At 38.5% G+C, this 23,044-nt stretch overlaps 1 protein-coding gene across 10 annotated transcripts in view; it reads right to left on the reverse strand.

Annotated features, from left to right (window-relative positions):
* FHOD3 (formin homology 2 domain containing 3) overlaps positions 1-23,044 on the reverse strand; it is a 386,896-nt gene that overhangs the window by 86,238 nt on the left and 277,614 nt on the right. For 6 of the 10 annotated variants that reach the window (XM_064660186.1, XM_064660174.1, XM_064660194.1 and 3 more), the window contains 3 exons: positions 15,184-15,282; positions 12,497-12,868; positions 8,786-8,911 (listed from right to left, as the gene is read on the reverse strand). The exons of 1 other annotated variant lie outside the window; for it this stretch is intronic. In XM_064660186.1, the coding sequence (XP_064516256.1) occupies positions 8,786-8,911; positions 12,497-12,868; positions 15,184-15,282 (597 nt within the window). The remainder of the gene's footprint in view (positions 1-8,785; positions 8,912-12,496; positions 12,869-15,183; positions 15,283-23,044) is intronic. 3 more of the 10 variants (XM_064660222.1, XM_064660212.1, XM_064660202.1) reach the window with 1 other exon arrangement.

The raw sequence follows: 23,044 nt of genomic DNA on the forward strand, positions 1-23,044 counted from the left end.
TTGACCTTTCAGTGCATGTTGCAAGAGAAAGCTCTCAGCAGAAACAGTAGCAGCACTGTACTAAAATTCAAAAGCTAGAGCTCCATCCCTGTCATAGCATGAAATACCATGGCTATAAGCTTGGACATAACATCAGAAATTGCTCTTGGAAGGGGAAAACTGGACAAAGCCTCCATGTGAAGACATATGGAAATAAACTAGGAGAGATGGCAAAAGAGGGTCCCTATCAAGTCTGTGCTTTTATGTGTTTTGAGTATTCGGCTTGATATCCCATCCTGTCCCACCAAGCTGCCATGAAGTCTGCAAACTCAATTTAGAGTCAAAGGAAGGTATGGCTTAAATAACCTGAAGGAAAATTATTGGGAAGGATGGGGTGATGCTGAGAGACCAAAGGAGTGATTGCAGGTCTGCACAGCATCTAGCAGGTTGGAAACCTTTGGCTCTGACTAAGCTCTTTGAGGCTCCACAATAAATACACATTCTTATTCAAGGGATTACAGGGAAATCACATGGAGATGCATAGTTTAGTACTGCAGATGGGATTCTAACCTAACTTTGGTAGCAAAATTCCTCCTCATGCCAAAACACCTTGTTTGGAGGTTTGATCCATAGCATAGTTTGGCTAGCATTGCTCACTTGGCTAAAATCTGCAGCTGTATGAACAGCAGCTTTACAATCTAAATAAAAGATCCACAGCCGTATATACAGAAGAAAAGCTAATGTTTAAGAAACTGAAAATGTTAGCTTGCCACCTCTTTGAAACTAATCAAATCAACAATTAGCCCAAACTTGGTATTTCTGTATTTCCCACTTGTTATGAGTTCATACTTCATCTGAATTACAAGCTACAGCATAGCGTGCACACACATGCCTGACTTAATTCCTTTGTCCCAAACAAAGTCACATCGTGTATAACAGTTTAGTGCATGAGATGGTCAAAACTAACAGTCAAAGCTGCAAGAAGGTTCTGTTTATACAGGTAATAACTAAACAGACAGGAACATGTTCAGCTGACTCCCTGTGTGGCACTGACTTCTTAAAACACAAATAGTCAGGTTTTGGGTCTTCCGTCTCATTTAGAAAAGGGCAGGAAAAGAAACAGCACTGATACTACTGAGTTAGTGCTCGCTTAGTGGTTAGACCTTGCAGTGGCCAGCCCACTCAACCGGACATCAAATGCTGAGACCATTTGCCTTATGAAACCTCATAAACTCACAGCTTCACTGTTGCTAACAAACATTATAACTCAGCTGCTGTTTGGGTGAATCAATACTCTTTTTAATATGAACTGCAACTGCAAATGAACAGATTTTAGCATTTTGTAAACTCCATAATTAATTTTCTACATGTGCATAAACTAAACATGGAGTAAACAGGTGTTACTTTCGGGGTGTACAAACCCTTAAAACAGCCAGAGGAAAAGAAAGTATTTAGAGGTATTCCTCAAACAATCTAAACAATTTGAAAAGGGTTTTGTCTATGTATGGTTTGTCTACAGAATCTGATTTTTGTTTCTGTATTCCCCTGTCAATAACACTTAAAGTAAATGTTCCCTTTCAGTGAGCTCATGCTTGAATTGCAAATGGCATCAGTACTGGCCAAACCAGCTGGTAGGAAGGCTTGGGCTGAGCCTTTGTGTAAGTTTGTTGCTTTGATGGTGTTTGAAGGGTGACAGTGCCTTCAGGCCTCAGGAATTTTTAAGTCTTATTGCTGTAGGCTTCATCTTAAAAATGAGTAAGCAAGAAAGAGGATAAAAAAATTCTGGCACTGAATCAAAGGCGATAAGAGATTTTAATAGAAAAGAGTATGTGAATACTCAATGAAAGCATAATAGAGTGATCACTCACAAAACAGGGTTATAGCTGATATTTGCCAGCATTTTAATGCTGGTGTCATATGTTACCAGCTGGTAATATCAACCATTTGTTCAATTCCACAAATACAATCCAGAAGGATGCTTGCTCTGACTACTATTTTTAGTCTTGTAGAAAATGCAAGGCTACTAAGAACGGATTGTTAATATAAAAAATGTTAAGAAAAGCTTTCTTATGCCTGCTGGTTAAAACCAGTAAAAGCTAAACAAGCTACATTATTACATTCTCATTCCAAAAAGAAAACACACAACAAGAATGTGTCTAGGTCTTAGGATTTGTGAATAGAGCTCCATACCCCAGCATTGGGACCTGGGGCCAGAGAGGTCATTAGTTACGTATCTTGCTGGAAGAAGAGACAGGAAAGACAAAAAATAGAAAAAAAAAAGAAAAAGAAGGCAAAAAAAATATACACAGGGCAAAGGACATGAAGCTAAAACATCTAGTGTAGGCCCAAACTCTTCTAAATAAAAATTCAGCTAGCCTGACCTACAGCATTTAACACAGCAGTGAATTAGTAATCATTATTATAAACACAAATTCAGGCAGACACAAGATATCTCACACTTTTTTGCAAGTACTTGCAGTTTCCTGACAATGCTCCATCACAGACTATATATTTTGAAGGGGAATATGTGACCTGAATTACTCTAATCTTGTTGCAAGCTGAAGAAAATATTTCTGTCTTACTCTAAGCTGCTTTGTTGCAGCAAAATTGCAGTTCTGAAGTCAAATGTTCTTCATTCACATAAGCTCTGAAACATTCTTTTGTGGCTGCATTTCCCTCTGCTTAGTTGAATTTTTAAGATTTGCTACAGAGAAATGGGTATCTCTAGGAAGAATACAAAATCAAAATGTATATTTTTAGGAGCTAAAAAAAAATTAACAGATGACTTATGAGAGGAAATCCCTTCAGGCCATAAGGTTAGTATTCAGGGTTGTCTTTAATATAACATGGTTCAGAGTCATTAATAAACTTATTAAGGAAGCACTAATTACCTAGTTTTACAAAGTGCTCCTGTTCCACCAGTCATGGATTGCTACAGAGAGAGAACAACAGTCAACAGCTCCTACTCAGGCCTTAAGTAACTCTAAACGTCTCTTGACTTTAACAAAACAAATTCACTTTCCAGCTTAGAAAGAGACAAGAGGGGAGGAAAAGCTGCCAAGAGGCATATTGCTTTTCACTGTTAAAGAAACTCTCAGTGTGTTATGTCTCCCTGCATGACACGGCAAATTCAAAAGCATGTTGATATAAGATTTTGCAAACAGACTAAACATTACTTGAGGAATCTTTACAAAACTCTCAAAAATAAACAGAAAATTGAGAGATAAAACTACTGACTAATGCTTCCTTTGAGAAAGAAACTTGAGAGTGACCAAGAGAAGAACTGATTAACGTTAGACTTTCAAGTGGCATAGGGGACTACCCAAAAGCTACAGTGGGGCAGAGCTGCACAGAGCCTGCAGCCTGACCTCTACAGGCTTTACACTGTGCTTCTTTCTCCAACTTGCAGCTTCTCATCCTCATGTGAGTTACAAATTACCTGTAAATGACAGGCAGATCCCACAGGTAGATCCAGGCTAAGGTGGGTGTCCCCTTAGCATCAGCACTGCACACAACGCGCTCAGACAGCAACACTCTGCAGTCTGAAACCAGTTCATGCTTCTGTATAAACATATACCCTATGATGAATCCTAAAAAGCTGCAATCAAGAATATTGCTTACACAGTAGTTCGACAAGCAGCTCGGCCAGTGTAAGCCACCACTGCCTCCCAAATTGTAAATCAAGCAATTCCTAAAGTCATTTTTCCTCTTAAAATCTCAGCAATAAAGTTGAGGCTTTTGCCCTGGGCCACTATTATCAACAACCAAGCTATCCCTTCCTCATTATGTTACTCAGAGTGAAAGATGTCCTTGACATTTACCACAAGAAAAAATGGTCATGATCTCTAGTCTGAGAGCCCAGAAGTACATATTAAGACACACAGAAAGAATAGAAAGCCAAGGAAAGAGGCGATGTTCTTGGGAGAGCAGCAGCTTTGTAAGCTGTGTAGAAGATTTTGTAACATAGGGTTCTTGGTTTATCTTAGTGCTTACCAGCTGGAGTAAGGAAACTCCAGGGTGCAGATTAGTGATAAATGGCTGATGAAAAAAAAAAAGAAAAGAAAAAATAGAGAACCTTCATCCAGCAGCATCTCCCTGGTGTTATCAACTATTGAGATGTTTCATTTTAGTAGACAGTCTAACTGAAAAGCTCTTTGGCATTCTCAGGAAGGTTTTTTTTGGTGGTGGTTTGTTGCTGTTGTTGTTTGTTTGTTTTGTTGTTGTTTTGCTTTAAAGAGACAGAAATTTGAAAGAAAGCACCAGATTGCCAGCAAATCACTTTTTCAGGAACCTAGAGAGGGAATAAAGCTCAAAAGAAGAGTTTTTGCAGACTTTTGCTGCACTTCATGTTTAAGCTTCGGGTATAGTGTTTATATGTCAGTGGAGAAAAAAAATCACCTATAATCTAGGCATGCTAATCTCAGTGTCTGTGACCTGGTTTAGAAATAAATGTTTGAAGGTACATTTTCTTTAAAAGATATAGAAGAACATGGAGATGAATACTCAACATTTAAGGCCCTCCATCATGGGAGCCCGAGGTAAAGTATTGCTGTATATCACAAAGCAAGTAAGATGGGAAACATATTAAAGGATATGAAATATATTTCATATTTCTTAAGCCTATTTTCTAATGCTCTGGAAAAGCTGGAGATGCTTCAAACAGGAGCAATCTCCAGACACCACAGCAGGCCTTTACCACGCTTGGAGACTTGGAAGAACTTCTGAGGGACCAGCCAGAGGTGGAGACTAAGTTCACAGTGACTGGCTAAGAGGCTCAAGAAGTGGAGCTTTGCAAACTGAACCTTCTGGCATCTGATTTAACAGACAGAGGCACAAGAACGAGGACCATGAACTCCTGCTCCTTTGGCACACAGTGCCCAGAGAAGAAGACTTTTCGAGATAGGCTAACTATACTATTGTTTGACTATCAAGCCCAGTGGGAACTGTCTCCTTGCAAATGCATCAGAAGAAACCTACCCTGGCAAACACACCAGCAGGATATTTTTCTGGTAGTGGAATGAATGAAAGCTGATGCTGAATTCAGAAGCTCTTGTCTTGTAAGTTATATTCCTTCATGGTCTCCTCTAAGGATGGCATACACTTCACCACCAAAAGGACACTATGAGGGGGTGTGAAGCTTTACAAGTAATGAGTTTGCTGTTCAGCTACAGATTCCAGGCTGCAGCTTTTGGTTCGAGTGACTGCCTTAGATAAAGAGTCTGAGAAGACAGTCTTTGGCTAGACAGAAATATCCTAGGTATGAGCATAAGGCATGGAAATACAGACTAATCTTATACCTTCTGCCCCCAGGCAAGGTGGTAACTCAGAGGGACAGAAAAAGGCTTTTCTCCCTGGTGTGCTTCAGTCATATCCTGTTCCTCCCCTTTGTTACCAAAATTTATGAGGTTATGAAATTGAGAGTGATTTTCCTTTTCTTTACTAACTGGGGAGAGTTAATTGGTGATTTAAGTCGTGAATAGTGGGAGCAGTATATTTATGGAGCAAAGCAGTCTTTGGCATTTGAAAACAGGCAGACTGGGCTATACTCCTTATTCATTAAGAGCAACTTTCACAAGCAGAGAGATACAAGAGAACCAATACACCCTTTCTTTTCTCCCAATGGAGGGCTGAACAAAAAGTGTCCTGCAGTATGCCCTCCTTCAGCAGGATTCCCATGGCTGCAATATGCATTTCAGAACCATGGCTCTCCACAGGGGACCCAGGGCAATGAGAGAGAACAACAGGATTGCAAGAAGTTGCCAAAAGGCCGCAGCTGAATTTAGAAACAGTTAAGTAAGCCTTTTCTTCTGCTGTACAATCAGAAATATATAGATGATGTGGATTTTAAAGAACAAAATCCAGCTACTTTTGCACTGAATTATACTGCTGTTATGATTTCCTACTGATCTTAGCCAAAGAAGGTTTTAAAACTATGAATGTCAAAATGTCAACCACACTGCTTCTTTCCACCTAAGTTGTAGCTCTTGTTTACATAAGCAAAATGCAGCCAAGGGTTTGAAAGGCCTGTCAGGGCAACATGAATCATTTTGCTGGGCACTGCTCTGGATTCTGCTTCTTCCTTCCTCCTCATTCTTGAAGGTCAGATAAACGGTACCAGGAACTTCATCTGAAGCTCTTCCCTGCATGATGAAAGACAGGAATCTTTCTGTGAAGGTTTTGGATAACTGTAGTCATAAGCCGAAAGCAGAAAACTCACCTTGGAGCTAACCATAGATATGCATCTGCTTCTTATCAAGTGCTTTTTTCTCCCCGCCCCATCTTTTAACTCCTTTTTTTGTGTTTGAATCCATATAAATTTTTACCATCAGGAGGTAGGAAATAATGTTTACATAATCTAAGACAAATACCATTCATAGAAGACTGTGAAAACTTCCACAATACTTTCCATTTACTAATTAGTGCCAAGCATTGCATCATGCACTACACAGCTTACTCTCCAATAAGCAAATTCTATCCATCAATCTCTCCATGGGCATTTCTGCAATGCAGAACATTTCATTTCAGGACAATGAAATAAAAGCAGGCTTCTGCTCCTCTTCAAAGCAGTCACTTAATTAGAGCTTGCTGAACTATAGATCTGCAATGGTATCACATGCAAAAAGAACAAGACAATGCAAAACGGCACCTGAAACTGTAAATTTAATAATCTTTCAAAAAACAACTGCATCTATTCTGCAGGCAACATGCAGCTTTTGTGTACACATATTTTTCAGACTTCTCAGAGACTCATATACAGGAAGCATCAGGCTGTAACATCCCTCAAATGCAGAAATCCTGGTGAGTTCATGAACTACCATGAACAGCAGGCTGCGAATTTAAACAAGAGTACAGAGATTTTTACCATGTGAGGTGGAAAGTGGTAAACATAACCTGTGGGAAAGACAGAGATGGTACTCCGAGCACTGTGTACAGACACTTAGAATATGTAAGAGAGATCTGATAGTTGAAGGCAGAGCACTTTCCAGTTTCACAATAAAGAGATGGACAAAGCATGATGGCCAGAAGATGCTGCTAGAAAACCGGCAAGAAAATATAAAATATTTTCTTAGAAGTGATGATAAATACTGGCATGTTTTCCAGGAGAAGTCATGCTGCCACTTGAAAACACAGGAAGGTAACAGGGGTCTTTTATTTAGCTTCTGTGAGACCCATTACAGGTCACAACAGATGATTGCAGAGCTCCCCTCTGGCCTGACTCTCCATGAATCTGTGAATTTTACAGCTTCATCCTGTGGGGCCAAGGCATTTTGGCTCCAAACCAGCAACGCACTTACACACAGGCTGCAAATGAAAGCTGGCTCTCTCTGCTGGAGCAGGGCCAGCGCCATCAACCTCTTGCAGGACAGACCCAACCATCTTTAGCCATCTCAGCGTTTGACCACTTTGGGCTTTCTTTGCCGCAACAGCAATCAGAAGCTTACAACAGCAGGTACTTGGAAATCTAAAACTTCCAAAGCATCGGGAGACTTTTAACTCTTGCTTATCTAGCATCTATTTTGCTGAGGTAAAAAGGGGGTGAAAATGCCAATGTAGAGTTTTTTATTATGGTTTCACTCGGCAATAATTTAACTGAGATCAGGAAAGACAAGTTGAGGCAAGGTACTCTAGGAAGATGAGCAAATGAAAAACTTGTCTTTCTCCAAAGACAAACTTAATGTAATTACTCACTTGAAAAAAAGGATTAAATCAATACCTCATGGCTAAAAATACATGTATGCTGGAAAAACCTAACTTGAACCATTCTGAATAGTAGCCTGGAAAGGATGTGAGGCATTAGGAAGGTTCAAACATCTATACACACACACAAACACTTATACACATATAGAAAAATTCTAAAAAAAGATTAACAAAAATTAACTGGAATACAAGCAAAGGATCCTGACCTTCAGTTCAAAAAACAGGGTGGGAGATGCAATTTTTATGAATTAGAGGCCAGTTTGGAAACAAACAATCCAAATCCCAAGTTTTGAGGATAGTTTTATGAAACTATTATATTAAATTATTAAAATAATTTAAAACTTATACCTTTCCTTCTTAAACTCAGTATGACATCCTTTGAAGCTGTCATTTACTTTCAGGTTGTAACAGACAGTAAATTTCTGATGGTCCAAATCTCTTGCCAAGCATTGCTTTCATGTATCCATAACATTTTCTTATCTTTTTTCTTCTTCTAGTATCTAACATAATTCAAAAGAGTATTTTGGTTGTTCAAAATACTGCTTTTTCGTTGCTGGTTTGTTTTGTTTTTTCCCTTTTTCATGTTTTTAAAAGTGAGCTGATACCTGGTAGGTTATTATGAGTTTGTTTTACCTACAGCAAGATATTTTTTGCCCTTGATGAAATACAATGAGACATATCATGTATTTTCAAGAAAGGACAAAATTATGGCCTAGGAAATTCTGAGTTAAGCATGTTTCCAAGATTTTGTAGTTGATTTAAGATGATAGAAGTGAAAATAGATCTGAATTTATTTTTAAAAATGGAAAGAAAATATGCTTTAATCTATCTCAATACTTAGAACAGCATATGTGTGAAGCAACTCTGCTTTATGCATTTAAGTGGAAGAAGCAGAAATAGGATGGAAATACAGTCAGGCTTTAACACCAAGTCAGACAGAAAGGCTTGAGAATGAGTGGGAAATGAACACATTCAGATTTTTGTCCATTTTCTTTCCAACATTAGAAAAAATCTGGTTAGAAGATATTTCCAGTACTCACTCAGAACAGTTTACATTTATCTCCTTCTACAAAGAAACTGTTGTCAAAAAACTGATTAATTTACAAACCTGTCAGATTTGGTCTCTTGAGGTGGTGACAGAGTTGTCCCATAACGAGTAGTGGGGGTTGTAGGGGCACTCACACCAGTGTAGGGTCGTGGAGAAGAGTAAGAACTGCTGCCATAGCTATTGTATCTGAAGAAATGGGAAGAAAAGTAGGAGAAAGGGAGAGAAAGAAAGAATCTGTCAGCAAGCAGGCATGCAACAGTAAATCCTCTTGTTTACAGGGTGCTAGTGATCCCATACCCAAGAAGTTCTCAAACATTCACCTTCTGGAAATGTTGCTCTATTTCCAGCTTCCAAATACGCAACCTATCATGTACTTTTAATATCAACCATGTCATGAACATACGTGATGCAAATAGTGAACTATATGTAAGGAAAATAATGAGAGATTAGAATGGTCCTCCCAAGTGACAACTCATAGTAGGAATACTTGAATTACTGCTCAGTTACTGAAAATTATTAGCTGTTTTGGGAGCTGATATCCAGCCATCAGAAAAGGGATCAAACCAGTCCAAGTCATCAGTATTCGTATCCAGTGAAATTAGGGAAAAAAGCAGCGTTCCCAAGACATGATCAGAACATGGACATCATGATTTGCAAATGCTTGCATTTTAAATGGAAAGCAACCACATTCTTTTCAATTAAAGCCGGCAGCATTTTCTTTCCCTCCCCCAACATAAGTAATAGCTTATGTGCCATTTCTTACAATGTCTGTAAAAAATCATCACCATGGTTAAAAAGACATGTCTCCGGAAGCACGGCTTTAGAAATTTCTATCAGCCCTTCCCTCTATTAAAAAAAAACCCCATAAACTCGCTTGACTTCAATGCGAGCTTGCTGATCAAAGAGAAATTGTTTCCAGGACTCCTGGAACAGTCGCCTCCCCAGAGTCCCTTCTATCAATGTTTTCATCCTGGCTCCTGTACTGAATAGAAAAGGCAGTTGTGTTGCTTTGCTGTGCCTTTTAACCATTGTACTTAACCAGCATGTCAAGGAGAGATTCCTGACTTGGCAGAATGTTAATATTCCTGTTCATGGACAATGCCATTTTACCACATGGAAAGCATATGATGCTCTGTAGGTCAGTACTCTGCAAGGCCAACTCATCCAAATGACAAAATTAATTTCAGGAAATGAGGAAACATAATTTTCATTATTATAATTCAAAAGATATAATATAACCTCCGTCACCATATCCTTTCTCTGTTGCTTCTTCCCTCCCACACATCAGCACTCAGTAATTTCACTTGGCAATTTTATTTGAAAAGGCTGGTTGGTTTCCTTCAGCTCCATTTAGCACACTCATCTAGCCATGCAAAACTTCATTCAAAGTTTCAAGCTTGATTCCTTAGGGTTCAACAGCATTGCTGCCTGCCAAGGCCCACGTTAAAATCAGAAGAGATTTCAGTTAGGTGCTTTTATAATGGAAGGGATTGTGCTTTATGGAATGTGCCCTCTTGGACAACAATTCCAGGTTTATGTTTTAGAAAACACCCCACCACCAGCACCATCTATTTTTGAGACACCATGCTGACTGCCCAGCAACAGGGGAATAATTTTAGAAAAAAATTCTAACATGCATGTATCTGAGCTACACAAGGAATTTTGCAGGAAATAATTGCCATCCAGGCCTTCTTCCCCTATAAGAAAACTCACTAGAAACTGGGGACAGTGGCCTGCTGGAGGAATGTGTAACTGGACAGTGTGGAGTTTCCCTGGTAGCACAGTCCTAGCTTGGGTCTTCTCTGTGACTCAGTCAAGAAAATATTCTGCCTGTACCTGTACTGAATGAGTGATGAGAAAACTCCACTGCCCTAACAAGAATGCAGAGCTCACTTGGTATTTTCCTGACACTAACAGAAACCTCCATTTACATTTTGATCAACTGAAGGGAGACCTTCTTGTCAACCATTACATATGCTTTTCTTCTCCTCTGCCCCATGAAAAAGCTGACATAGTGCAGAACCCTTTTTCAGACCAAGGAATTTCAATTAGTCCAAAGCTAACTCTCTTGAAAACGAAGGAAACATACCTCCTATGGACTCAGACCTACATCTACTAAAAAAATAAAATTCAGAGGGATTGGTCTGGACACAACATCCCATCAGCCGGAGACTGAGATGCAGGAAGAGTAACATGGCAAAACCAGAACACCATAGATTCACAGAATATGCTGAGTAGGAAGGGACCCACAAAGATCATCAAGTCCAACTCCTGGCCCTGTACAGGACCACTCCCATAAGTCACACTGTGTGCCTGAGAGTATTGTTCAGGGTAAGTACGTATCCTGTACACAAAGTTTATCTTTCTAACCTTCCTGTGGTACTGGCTATTACTTCCATTTTCCCTTATCCCAGGAGCCTTCATTCTCAAGAAACCCCAGACCTTTACCTCTTTTATGGACATATTACCGCCCAAATTTTGCAAACTTTGCCTTCCCTTTCCTCCAAATAAACCCAGCAGAATTCCCACACATACAGCACCCTTGATCCTGTGTAGTAATTAGAAGTGCAAAGGATGGTCAGAGGAAAAAAAAAATCACTGCATAAATATTAAATATTGTAGGTACAGGAAATAAAAAGGAATCTACTCTCTAAAGTATTGCAGCAGCAATGGGAGAGCAATAAATGAGTGTGAGAGGTCTAGGGGAAAATTGCATCTATGCAGAAAAATGTAAATGTAGAGGAATTCCAGTTTTCAAGTTGCAGGTAAGAAAAAATATGTGAACTAAGTCCCTTGTCAACTGCTACTTGGATTTACAGGCTTTTCAGCAATGTGAAAAAGTGACAAAACACACCCACCTATTAGAAGAGAAAGATCAAAAATTAAAAGGATCAAAGGAATCAAATTATTTAGTCACATGCAGAAATTCAGAAGGACTGCTGGAGAGAAGAAGAAATAAATATACATACAATATTCGTGTACATTTTCAGCACCTAATTCGAAGAACACTGACAACTGGGAGAGACAGCAAAAAATCATCAACCTCTTTTCAAGGTGGTTCTCTATCATTGTTTTTAGTGCTACTTACTGTCAATTTGTTTTACTTGAAAACAGACTGAGAAAAAGCAATTTTTTTTTTAATTTTATATGAGTGGGATGGGGAAATTTAAAGTAAAAGTTAAGAGAAATGTAAGAGAAACAACTGAACTGAGGAGATGTTGTGGGGATAAAACTGTCTATTCTGAGTGCTATATTATCTTTATAGAACTCTTATTACAAACATGAGTTGAAATTGCCCATGACATGGACATGCACTGTAATCTAACAACAAATTTTGGATTTGGCAGTTCAGCCTTTGAAGCTAGGATTTCACCCCTGAATTTCAAGTGCTGATCTGACCTCTCTCGGTTTTATAGCACAAGAGCTCCATTAATTTTCATAAAATCATGTCTTCAAATTACATTGTTGTAAATGAGAGCAAAATGGTGCTCCTTTCTGTGATCTCCCAAATCATGGGTTATTTATCCACTGCTCTATAGAGGAAACCAGGATACTTGTTAACCATAGACCTTGAAGAAGAGTAAGATGAAATTAAGGCAACAAAGGCAACAAGAGAATATCAATCAAATCAAAATACAGGCTTACAGGACTAAAACTAATACAGTATGTTCTGGAAATAATACAACACATAGAGTGCACCATTACCGCTATAAAATTATTGAAAGGTGTTATTCATTAGCTAAAAATTAATGTCAGCTGTATAGAAACTACCTGTTTTCCCTCATCATTTCTGCTTCCTTCTCTTTCACAGATGCTGGAGACTCTTCAAAGTCATATGAGAAGAGGTGAAAAGGAGTATGTGGTACATAAGGTAATTTCTCCACTGTTGGAGATGCCTTTGGAGTAATGGATGCTGAGGAATTTTGGGGAGAGCTCTGCAATGCTGTCGCAGGTGAAGATGATGATGAAAGGACAGAATTATGATGACAGATAGATGAGTCAGGCACAGAAGTGGAGCTGCTAGAAGAGCTCTTTGCTCTGGAGCAGGAAAGAGACCTCTCAGCTGGAGAAATGGTACTGGAGACAGCTGAAGAACACTGTGAAAAGTTTCCATTCACAGCCTCCCGCACATCTTGAACCTCACTGCAGGAGGAAAAAATCATGAGAAAGGGAAGAAAAGAAGAGAAATGGGGAAAAGAGAGATCAATAGATAGTAACACTTGGAGGGGAAAAAAATCAAGTAAAGGAGTGTCAGACAATCAAAAGCTTTCCAAATTTAGAAAATCATCACCTCTTTTTAATTAAAGTAAGATAACTCACATCTTTGTATCCCAGTGGGATTCTTCTTGGGGTTGGAAATACTGGGGAAAGGAAGCAACTCAGTTTAAAGGAAAGGACAGTATTTAACCTACAGGCTTCAGAACTAATTTTCATGAATCTTTTCACAAGTATTTTCTGAACAATTTTCATGAATTTCAAGTTAGGTTGTAAGCATCATCAGAGCCAGTACAAGCAGACTCAATACACTGGATAACACGGTCCACAGAGTACAGATGCTTCAAGATGCATGACTGCATGATTGTTTCTTGAAGCATCTTCAGATATCTGAGTATCATCCTCCCTGGGGATATGATATTTTTACTAGAAACGTTCATCCGCCAAAGATGAAAATAAAAAGGTACTCAAATCACCACTGTTCTGTCAAAATTCAAGTTTAGAATGATCTTGAAAGCAATGCCTTACCAGACCATTTGTCTAGGTATGAAGGCACTAATTTCTGATTTCTCTGAGTGTCGGTATCCCATGCTGGTATTAGATAGAGACTTGCAGAGTTGCATCAAGGGAAACAGAAAACACATCTGCTTTGCTCTACTGAAGACAGATGTTGGTGAGTGACAGAAGGCACACGGCAGGTGAAAAGCCATGGGATCTGCACTCTAGGATATCTGTTTTCACCAGTAACTCCAGCAAAAACACTGTGTATGTGCTTTGTGCTGAATCACTTGGCAAGTGGCTGATTTCACTCTACTGAGACCACCTCTGTGCTCCACTGACAGGCATGGCCCTTAATTGAGGACTGTGGGTTTGGCACAGCATATGCAACAAAAACACAAAACATATATGTTGGGATATTATGAAGTGAATCATCAGATATATACCAGCTAATTGTTCTCACAATGGAAGCACAGTGGGCAATCTGGAAACCTTAATCTGTTGCACCTGCGTGCTTGACAGGAGACACTGAAACCAGGCTAGTCCTACCTGTCCTTACAGCACCTGACAAGAATGGCCAAGGCACAGATCATTTTCGTAATGCTACAGTGACAGTGAAAGGAAGTACTCAGAAAAGTCATGGGAATATCATCCAGTTATCTCAAAGTGATTATTATTTTAAAAGACCAATGACCTGAAAATACATTATGATCTCTGCGTGGCTCTTCCTCATGTTTTTTAATAGTACTTTAGTATATGCATGCAATTTACTAACAACTTGTGCCTTTACTTTGACTTTTAAGAATCAGATTTGAGGAAATTATCACTTAATTTTAAAATTTCAGGCAGCCATTGGCAAGATTTGCAAACTGGAAGATATTAATAACAACAGTACAGTATTTTCTTTGGAATTCACACATTAAACAGTTTCCTTTCTTCCTTCCGTGCTGTACAGTGTCTGCATAAATGTGGTTTATTTAAAAAAAATATCCAATCTCATTTGCTGAGTTGCAAAGCCAAATAATTTAACCTAAATCAAATGTCTGTCTGGAACAAAGAATGTATTTTCTTGCTTCCAGATTATTAGAACCAAGTTGCTAAATGCCAAATACATATATATCTCACATCTAAGTGGAAACTTTTACATGAGAATATTGATAGGTGATTTGTTTATATCTATATTTACAGAGATGGGCAAGTGTTTATGAAATTATATATATATACACTATATATCAGTTTAGCCTCATAGTAGTTCTTTGCTATTAAAACATGAACAAAATTGATAGAAATCATAGGCAGCACTCAAAAATGCATATGCTACTGCATAGCAACAGATATTTCTAACAAGGTGGCATTATAAAGACAGGCATGAAAACCTAAGAAACCAAGCAACATCTTCAGCAAAGCATTGCAAAGTTTCACCCTTGCCTTAACTAAAAAGATAAACCTAAGCCATGCTTAGAAGCTATGCTTTCCAGTAAACCCTTTAAGATTTGTGAGCATTACATAAAGGAAGTGAGTGCAGACAGTGTATTGAACCTATGTAACTAAACACGTTTCCGTTAACACTGCCATGCCCACAGCCCTCCCCAAAGGTTTTAAATGCAGAAACATTTCTTTGGGCAGTGGCTTTAACAGGTGATCTAGGAATGTGAATGAAAAACTAGATGCTGCTGCACACTGTGCTGGTGAGTTCATGCCAGAGCCTGAAGAAAAGGTGGAGGGACAAAGCTGAATCCTGGTACCTGGCTTTGACCTGCCTATTGGCCTCTTCCTCCCCCTCATCCTCAGTGTTGGGCTCTGTGACTGGCTGTTCTTCTTCCTCCTCTTCATACTCGTCCTCTCTGAGGTCAGACCAAGGAAAGAAGCATGCAGTGGGATGGAAAGACAGAAGGCGGAAGAGAAAACAACATGAGTCCCCAGAAAAATAAATGTAAGGAAATGTTAGAAATGGAAGGAAAACACTGAGGAAGAGGGAGTTTTGGCTCCTCTATGTTAAACAGAAAGCCACCTAAAACTTACTGCTAAGTATGTGCTGGTGCAAGGGTAGCTACCAATATAAAAATGTTATCCTCTCCCCTATTTATATTTTTAATATTAATTTTTGATATTCAAAGATGTCATTATTTTTTCTTGAGCTTGGTCTTCTATTTGCTGCTGCCATACCTGCAGAGGCATTAATGGAAAACATTCATGATAATACCAGTGTTCAACACATTAGTCATTAAGTTGTGCCTTTTTGGCTTAAAGGACAGTACACACTGTGCTGGTATGGGACAGCTGGCATTTGACATCACACTTTCTAAATTAACACAAATAAAACATGCCTGTTAAGCAACCAATAGCTCAACTGGAAAACAGGGTGAACCACTGAGTTAGAAATAACAGAGAGACTAAATCAGTTCAGGACTATTTGCAAACAGCAATATTTAAGTTATCGGATGCCAGTACATGAATTATTTCAGTAGAGTTATTAGTATGGTAAAAGCAGGCTTCGGTTCGGTAGTAATTCTGGCAAAAGAGAATTGTAAGTCATGCATAAAGGCTCCATAACCTACAAACCACATAAGGAAAAAAAGTAAACTATATTACACATGACAAAAAAGGCTACATTGTCTTGCCTCCTCTCCCTCTCATCTATGCTTTTTCCTCCCCAAACCAACAGACTCACAGAAGATTTAGAAAATATTCTCTCTTTGGGCTTCTTTTGCATTTGCAAGTTCTCCATTTGATTTAATGCTGTATACCATTAGGTTATGCTCCGTGCAAAAATGAAAGCATACAAACAGTCATGAAGTTTGTAAGACACTCATATTCCTTGCATTTTCCTGAAAGGTAGTTTTCTTTCCTCTAATTCTGAAGGGATGCTCAGTGGATTTTTTTCCATTTAGAATTAATTGCCATGTTATAAGAATAATGAATATTTACAATGTGAGATCATGAACTCACTGAGTGCAATGCAAAGGGTCAATGCAAAATTTGTTGCATTTATATGGAGTTAGTTACAGACTAATCAAGAAAATGGCAGCACCTGGAATTTTTCCAATATTCTGGCAAGCATCTACAAGGTAGACACTTCCAACCATTCCTAAGGTCACCTTACTTACAGAGACACTTCTCAGCTTCCACATATATACTGGTACACAGAAAAAAAGAAAAGAAAGAGTTGACCAGGGAGCATTCATATAATCCCTTCTCCTTACTAGCAAGTAGCTCAAGATTAGCTCTGCTATTATCTCCTGTGAAGGGAAACATCTGCACCTGTTAGTCCTACAGCAATCACACTTGGGAAATAACTCCTGAAGCTCTGTGGGATCATGGTTCTCTGATAAGACCACAATGGATCCTATAATGTTGGCAGCACAGCTATTGTTTATATGAACAAGCGTGGCCCCATTAGTATTGTGTTTTAAGCTCCCACCAGGATTCCAGATCGATGATGTCAAAATTTCTCCCCCACTCAATTGCCTCAAAATGCCCAAAATCATAAATGAAATAATCATCTGATAGAGTGAATCTCATAAATTTGAAAAGGTTCTTTAAGAATTTATTCCTTCACATGAGGGCGTGGTAGTAAGGATGGGAGCATACACAGTACAGATTGAACTGGGAATCACTGAGTTATAATTGAACTGAACAGAGAAAGGAGCTGAAAAAAAATTTTGGAGATTCCAGCGAGATCATTCTTCTGTCAGGCCAATAACTCTTTCCTTAAGTCTCCTTATCTTCTAGATCAAAAGCTTAGAAGAAACTTTGATTGGAAAGCTCTTTGCTAATATTAACTGTAGAAGGATGGCAACTACATGGCAATTGCTTGGAAAAGCTGGAGGGAGGAGCTGGCTCTGAGTGAGCTGGTTGCAGAGACGACTGGTGTGCACAGAGGCAAGCATGCCTTTCAACCTGGGGGAGCCGGTTTGGTCAAAGGAAAACTTGCACAATGGAAATAAGTGTGTGCTTATGAGAGGCACTCAACACTTGGAAAGTCCTCTTTTCACAACTTAACCCACAGTTTCAGACTGCTCGACTATGTCCAGAAATGGATCAGAGGAGGGGGTAAGTTCCCAGGTAGGAAAGATGTGTGGTCTTCTTTTAACCAAAGTAATAGTAGCAGTCACTTCCCAGTCTTGTTAGAGAACACATATTCTGCCCATGAAAACAGGTAGTACCCGCTAGCTAAATCTTTCCTAAAAGGCAGAAAAGGAAAACTTCCACGTGAATATTTATTAAAACAGGAAAACACCCACTACAGACAGATGACATTCAGATGCTCAAACAGAACAGCAGACACATTTGTGAATTCATATGGACTGTTCAGGGTTATGTGTTCATTTTTGTGTGCAATGGAGAAGGGATGATGTAGAAAAGCTCACTGTCCCTCTCACGTACACATGCAAATTTTGTGTCAATGCAATAGTAGAGTTAAATTAGGAAAAACGATTCATCAGGAGGTTTCTAATTAAACAAGGCTGCAGAAGCCAGTGTGTTTTTCAGGAGCGCAGAGGAATCTATCCTGTTTAACAAAAGGCAAGTATTTATCCTGCAGCAGGGAGGAAGGGCTTCAGCTAATGCTGAAACATTGGATATATTCAGCTAACCTTAAGGCTATTCCTGGGTTACTTCAGTTACGATGATAAAAGTATTAGATTAGAAGTATTTATACAAAAGCTTTATGGCACTGAAAACAAATTTCAAAACAATCACTGTGTTTATTTTCATCTCTAAAATGGATTACTGCTAACACAGGCTAACAGGCTAACAGGCTAACAGGCTAACACCCCCACTAAACAAATAAACAAAACCCCAAGCCCCCACAAATCTTTATAAAATACATCATTGGGCATGGCAACTCACAAACATCTTCTAGGGCACAGGTTTTGCTCAGTTGTTTCAACTAAAATTTGATATGAAAGTATTTACAGCCCCTTAAAGTAATGTGCATGTTAAAAAAGACCATGAAAGTGCAATTTATGGATTGAGAACCACTAGGGCAGCAAAACAAAATCTAGACAAAGGACTGAGAACTAAAGGATTAACTTTTCTCCTTTTTAAAATAAATTTAAAAAAAAAAAGAAATAAAAAGAGTGCCAATTAAACTTATCCTGTTGATATTAAATAGCTACTCAAAGCTGAAGAGAGAAAAACATTGACAAACACAGACTGATAAAAGGAAATGATAATAAAGGGAGCTAAATTCGTCCATAAGTTTAGCTGAAGGGAGGGGCAAAGTCCATAAAATGCCCAGCATTGTACCTCATGCACATCTAACCTAGTCACAGTGAGATGATTTTAAAAGTAAGGCACTGCTCTGAAGACCATGACTCTTACTCCACAAGAACTCAAGGCACTAAAAAATGCTCTCCATCTCACAGGACCCTAGAGCTGAACAATCAGTGTGTACAAAGTTGTATGTAGCCTCTGTCCCCTCCAGGCTCTCCCCAGTCTCTTTTCTCTGCAAAGTTTTGACGAAGGCAGCTTGAAGGAATTTAGGATTTCTTTGTTCCAGCTTGTAGCCCAGAAACACAAGTTTCTCACTGCCCCTTTCCAAAAAAATCCCAAAGGCAAAGGTAATAGAAAAATCAAAGGCTGTGAAGAAATAAAAAAAATGAAAAAACAAAACAATCAAAGAAAAAAAACCCCACAAAGCAAAACAAAAAAGGCCCACCAACAAAATAAGCATGAGCACAGAAACACATCCTGCTCTGCTTGGTATCGAAAGAAATTTTGAAAGTGTAAGATAAGCTTTAAATCATTTTAATTTGGGAACAATTTGATCACTAATTTTTGAATATAGAACAATAGAAAAAAGGATGGTCTTGCCATAATTAGGCTACCAATGATTTGGTCTGCACATACAATGCACACAGAAGTTAACTCATGAGATAACAGCACATTAAAATATCTTCCTTGTGGTATGATTCCACTTTGTATAGGGCTCATTTAACCTTTCTAAAGTCTTTTTCCTTCTAAATTTTGCAACTTTAAGTGTACTTCTGAGCCTTTTGCAAGCATCCACAGATTTATATAGAAATTTCCAAGAAACACAAACACTCAACTTCAGCGAAAAAGGGAGTCTTTGAGTTATGAAGTGACCCAGAGAAGAAAGTACTGGGGAACTGTAATGCTATTTGTTAGTTTTCCCACACGTTCTGAAAATCACCTTATGTGCCATTAAAGACATTAAATACAGTTTAGCTTCTTCAAATGACTTCCATTTAAACTTTCACTGCCTTTGATACCCCATCCCTGGAAGTGTTCAAGGACACGTTGGATAGGGTTCTGAGCAACCTGGTCTGGTGAGGCGTGTCCCTGTCCATGGCAGGGGGTTGGAAGTAGATGATCTTTAGGGTCTCCTTCCAATCCAAATCATTCCATGATTCTGTGACCAGGATTACAGGCTACATTCAGTGAAATAGGTCACCATTACCCACTCCACAATATTATTCTAAATTAAATACTACAATCGATCTCACAATTTTTCCTTTCACGATTGTTTCCCACTCTCCCTCCTATAAAACCTCTGACCTGTTTTACCTCTTACGACTTTGGAAGCTGCATCCCTGAACCCCTAACAGGTGCCATCAAGGAAAGATCTTTACAAGTCACAGTGGATCCAATTTTACTTTCTCTTGTCCTTGTCCTTATGAAGGAAAATGAGTGAAATTCCAGTTTCACAGGTTAGACAGCACAATTCATAGCCAAATTCCTAAGTCATTGTAAAACAAACAAATGCTTTAGTACACTTCTGCTGCTTCTTCCTTTCTCCTGTCCTAGCTGCCAAAACAGATTCAACTAGTCTTTTATGAGAAAGCTGAAAGTGGTAATAATTTAAATTCATAATTTATTACTCTGTATAAAGATACAGCAATATATTTTCCTCTTTCATTAAAAATAAAATGAAAGAAACAACCTATTAACCCCACTGCAATTTTCCATTCCACTGCCACACGTGACAGACCACTGCAGTTGGTGCAACTATGCAAAGATGAAAGTACATGAAATGATCTGCATAACAACATACTTACAAAGCCTCAAAATTTGACCTTCTGCATACAGCAAGACTAAGATGCATAATTACAAAGGTCAAAAGGAAAATGATCCTGGTATTTCTTCCCTAAACAAAGAAAACAGTTCAGACAAAAACTTGAGGAACTGACAAATGATGTGAAGTACATGCACTCACTATGCCTTCATATGATGCTGTTCTTTAGGTTACTGTTACTTTCTTATCCCTAAAATATGATTAGCAACAGCTTTGCACACCTAAATAATATCTAGGTAACACCTCCACACTTGTTATATAGGACATATCAAAGCAGAGCAAGACAGCAGAGTATTGCTTAAGATACTGTCAAGGCTTTGCAAAGACTTTTCAAGAGTCACAACTCTCTGATCATTGAACATGATTGCTGTTCTTACATTTCTGTGAGCAGAGGGGTAAAGAAACATAGATGTAGCTAGATTTTTGGAGCAACATATACTGAAATATACACAGAAAGAGAGGAGAAGTGGCATTTTCAGAACTTGGAACTGCATATTGGTTAACACTTGAAGGTCACTGTTCTTGATCCTTACTTCAAAGAGAAATGGCATCCTGCCAAACTGCTGGGTTTTTTTTCTCCCATTGCATCCTATGTGTTAAAAAAAATTTCCTGGCCTCATAGGATCATGTTTACAAACACTGTAAAACACACTGTAGAGGTGAACTCTCGAAGGCATGTAAACTCCAGTGCATAAGACACTATCATGCAGATCCAGAGAAACACATTCACCTCCTGGTTTGGCATTGCATTTCCTCAGGTAATTCACCAAAGCTAAACACTCAGTGGAAAAATAAAGTAAAATAATGAAAGTCAATGCTGTGACTTTATTTGCCGTACGGCTATAATCTCATTTACGCTTCAGTGCCTTTTTCATTCCTCTTGAAGTTTAAATAGGAAAATCTACCATTGCCTTTACAGTAAAGTACAGTGCTGCCAACTGGACTCTGCATTTATACCAAGTATTAAATATTTCCTTTCATCAAGACCCACAGTCAGCAAAGAGTATCCCTACTAGAAAACCTTATATATCTACAGAGATATTTTAATTCAAATAAAAAGTGATGGTATCAACAGTAATAAGACCTGTACTTGAGACACTCATCAAGCTGTAACTTTTAAATTTTTGTGTTATTATTACTTATGCATTAGCGGGTCAATCCTTACCTATACATCAGTGAAGTCTTTTTTTATGGTATGGCTTCAAAGGAAAATTTTTCTTAATCTATTTCATGTTTCTTCCTCTACTGCATTTCTTATAGGAGCTTCCAAGATATTCTTACAAAGACTAAGATTACAAATTTCACACTTTTATTCTTTCCCTTCAAGTCTGCTTGACTTCATGCTTCAAATAACCCTATCTGCACAGGAGAAATAAATGTATCCTCCCTACTCCAAACCTTAAACAGCAGATCAGATTTTGTATGTTATTGCTGTCAAAGACTAATAAAAGTTTGATGCTATGAACAAATGCTACCTTACCAAGCCATTTAATTTCACAGATAAATCTTCCCAAATCCACTTCTTTTTTATATTCCATTTCCATTTTTACCCATACCAATCAAATAGTGAAAAAAGCTATTATCTCTCCTACAACTGATCATATGCCATTCTAGGTCAAAGCACACCCAAATGCTAGGTAGTTCAGCTCATATGTGTGTGTATTAAAGAGATTCTTAGCATATCCACAGATATGTGACTGCGTGTTTATCTTGAAGATGTTTTCTTCGTCAAGTTTCATGCCTCAGTTGTTTTAAATATCCAAAACTAGGACCCAGAGATAAACATCAAGGAAAAAAACCCACCCAACATGTGTTTTCTTCTATTACAGCAATAAAAAAGAAATTAACTTCTTCTCTCTCCTGGGCCTTTAATTCCATACCACAGCCTCAGTCTTACATTAAATGCTGATGTTGAGTCTCCCCACTTCGCTGTTTCATAGCTATCCTACCACTCATCATATTTGACACAGATAGCAAGTCTAAGAGATGGGGAATGTAGCCATCCTAAACAAAATAAAATAAACCCCACCCACCACTGTAACCAGCACTTTGATTTATAGCCATAAATATTTATAAAATCAAAACATTTCATATAGTGTTGTGGAAAGTCACTATAACTTGAAATATCATGAAAAAACCTAGAATTTTGCCATAGTAAATGCTAGAAAAGTCACAGATTAGTTATGGTTTAGGATGTCTGAAAACATGGAAAATGATAACAATAAAAAAGAAGTCTCAGCTGTGTTTTGGATGAACCAACCCTGCAGCCCTGGCTCTACATGAAGCAATTTGAACAATCAGTTCATGGGGTCTAACAGTCAAGCTAAGGCCTGTGCTGTTGGTTAGAAACTCGACAGGAATCCGAAGCTAAGCACAAAAAATGCTTAGCATCAGAGGCTCAGCTGTATTAATTGTTTTCTGGTAAAACCAAAATAGCGTCACGATCTCTGCCTGCATCTTGGCAATCCTCAAGCATCAGGAACATGTATTTTCTAACAAACAGATCCTTATGACTTTTCTGCACAGCTTGCTTTATTTAGACAAAAATTTCCTAGTTTTTCCCTAGG

This window comes from Pseudopipra pipra, chromosome 1 (genome assembly GCF_036250125.1).
Source record: "Pseudopipra pipra isolate bDixPip1 chromosome 1, bDixPip1.hap1, whole genome shotgun sequence".
Classification (NCBI taxonomy): Eukaryota; Metazoa; Chordata; class Aves; order Passeriformes; family Pipridae; genus Pseudopipra; species Pseudopipra pipra.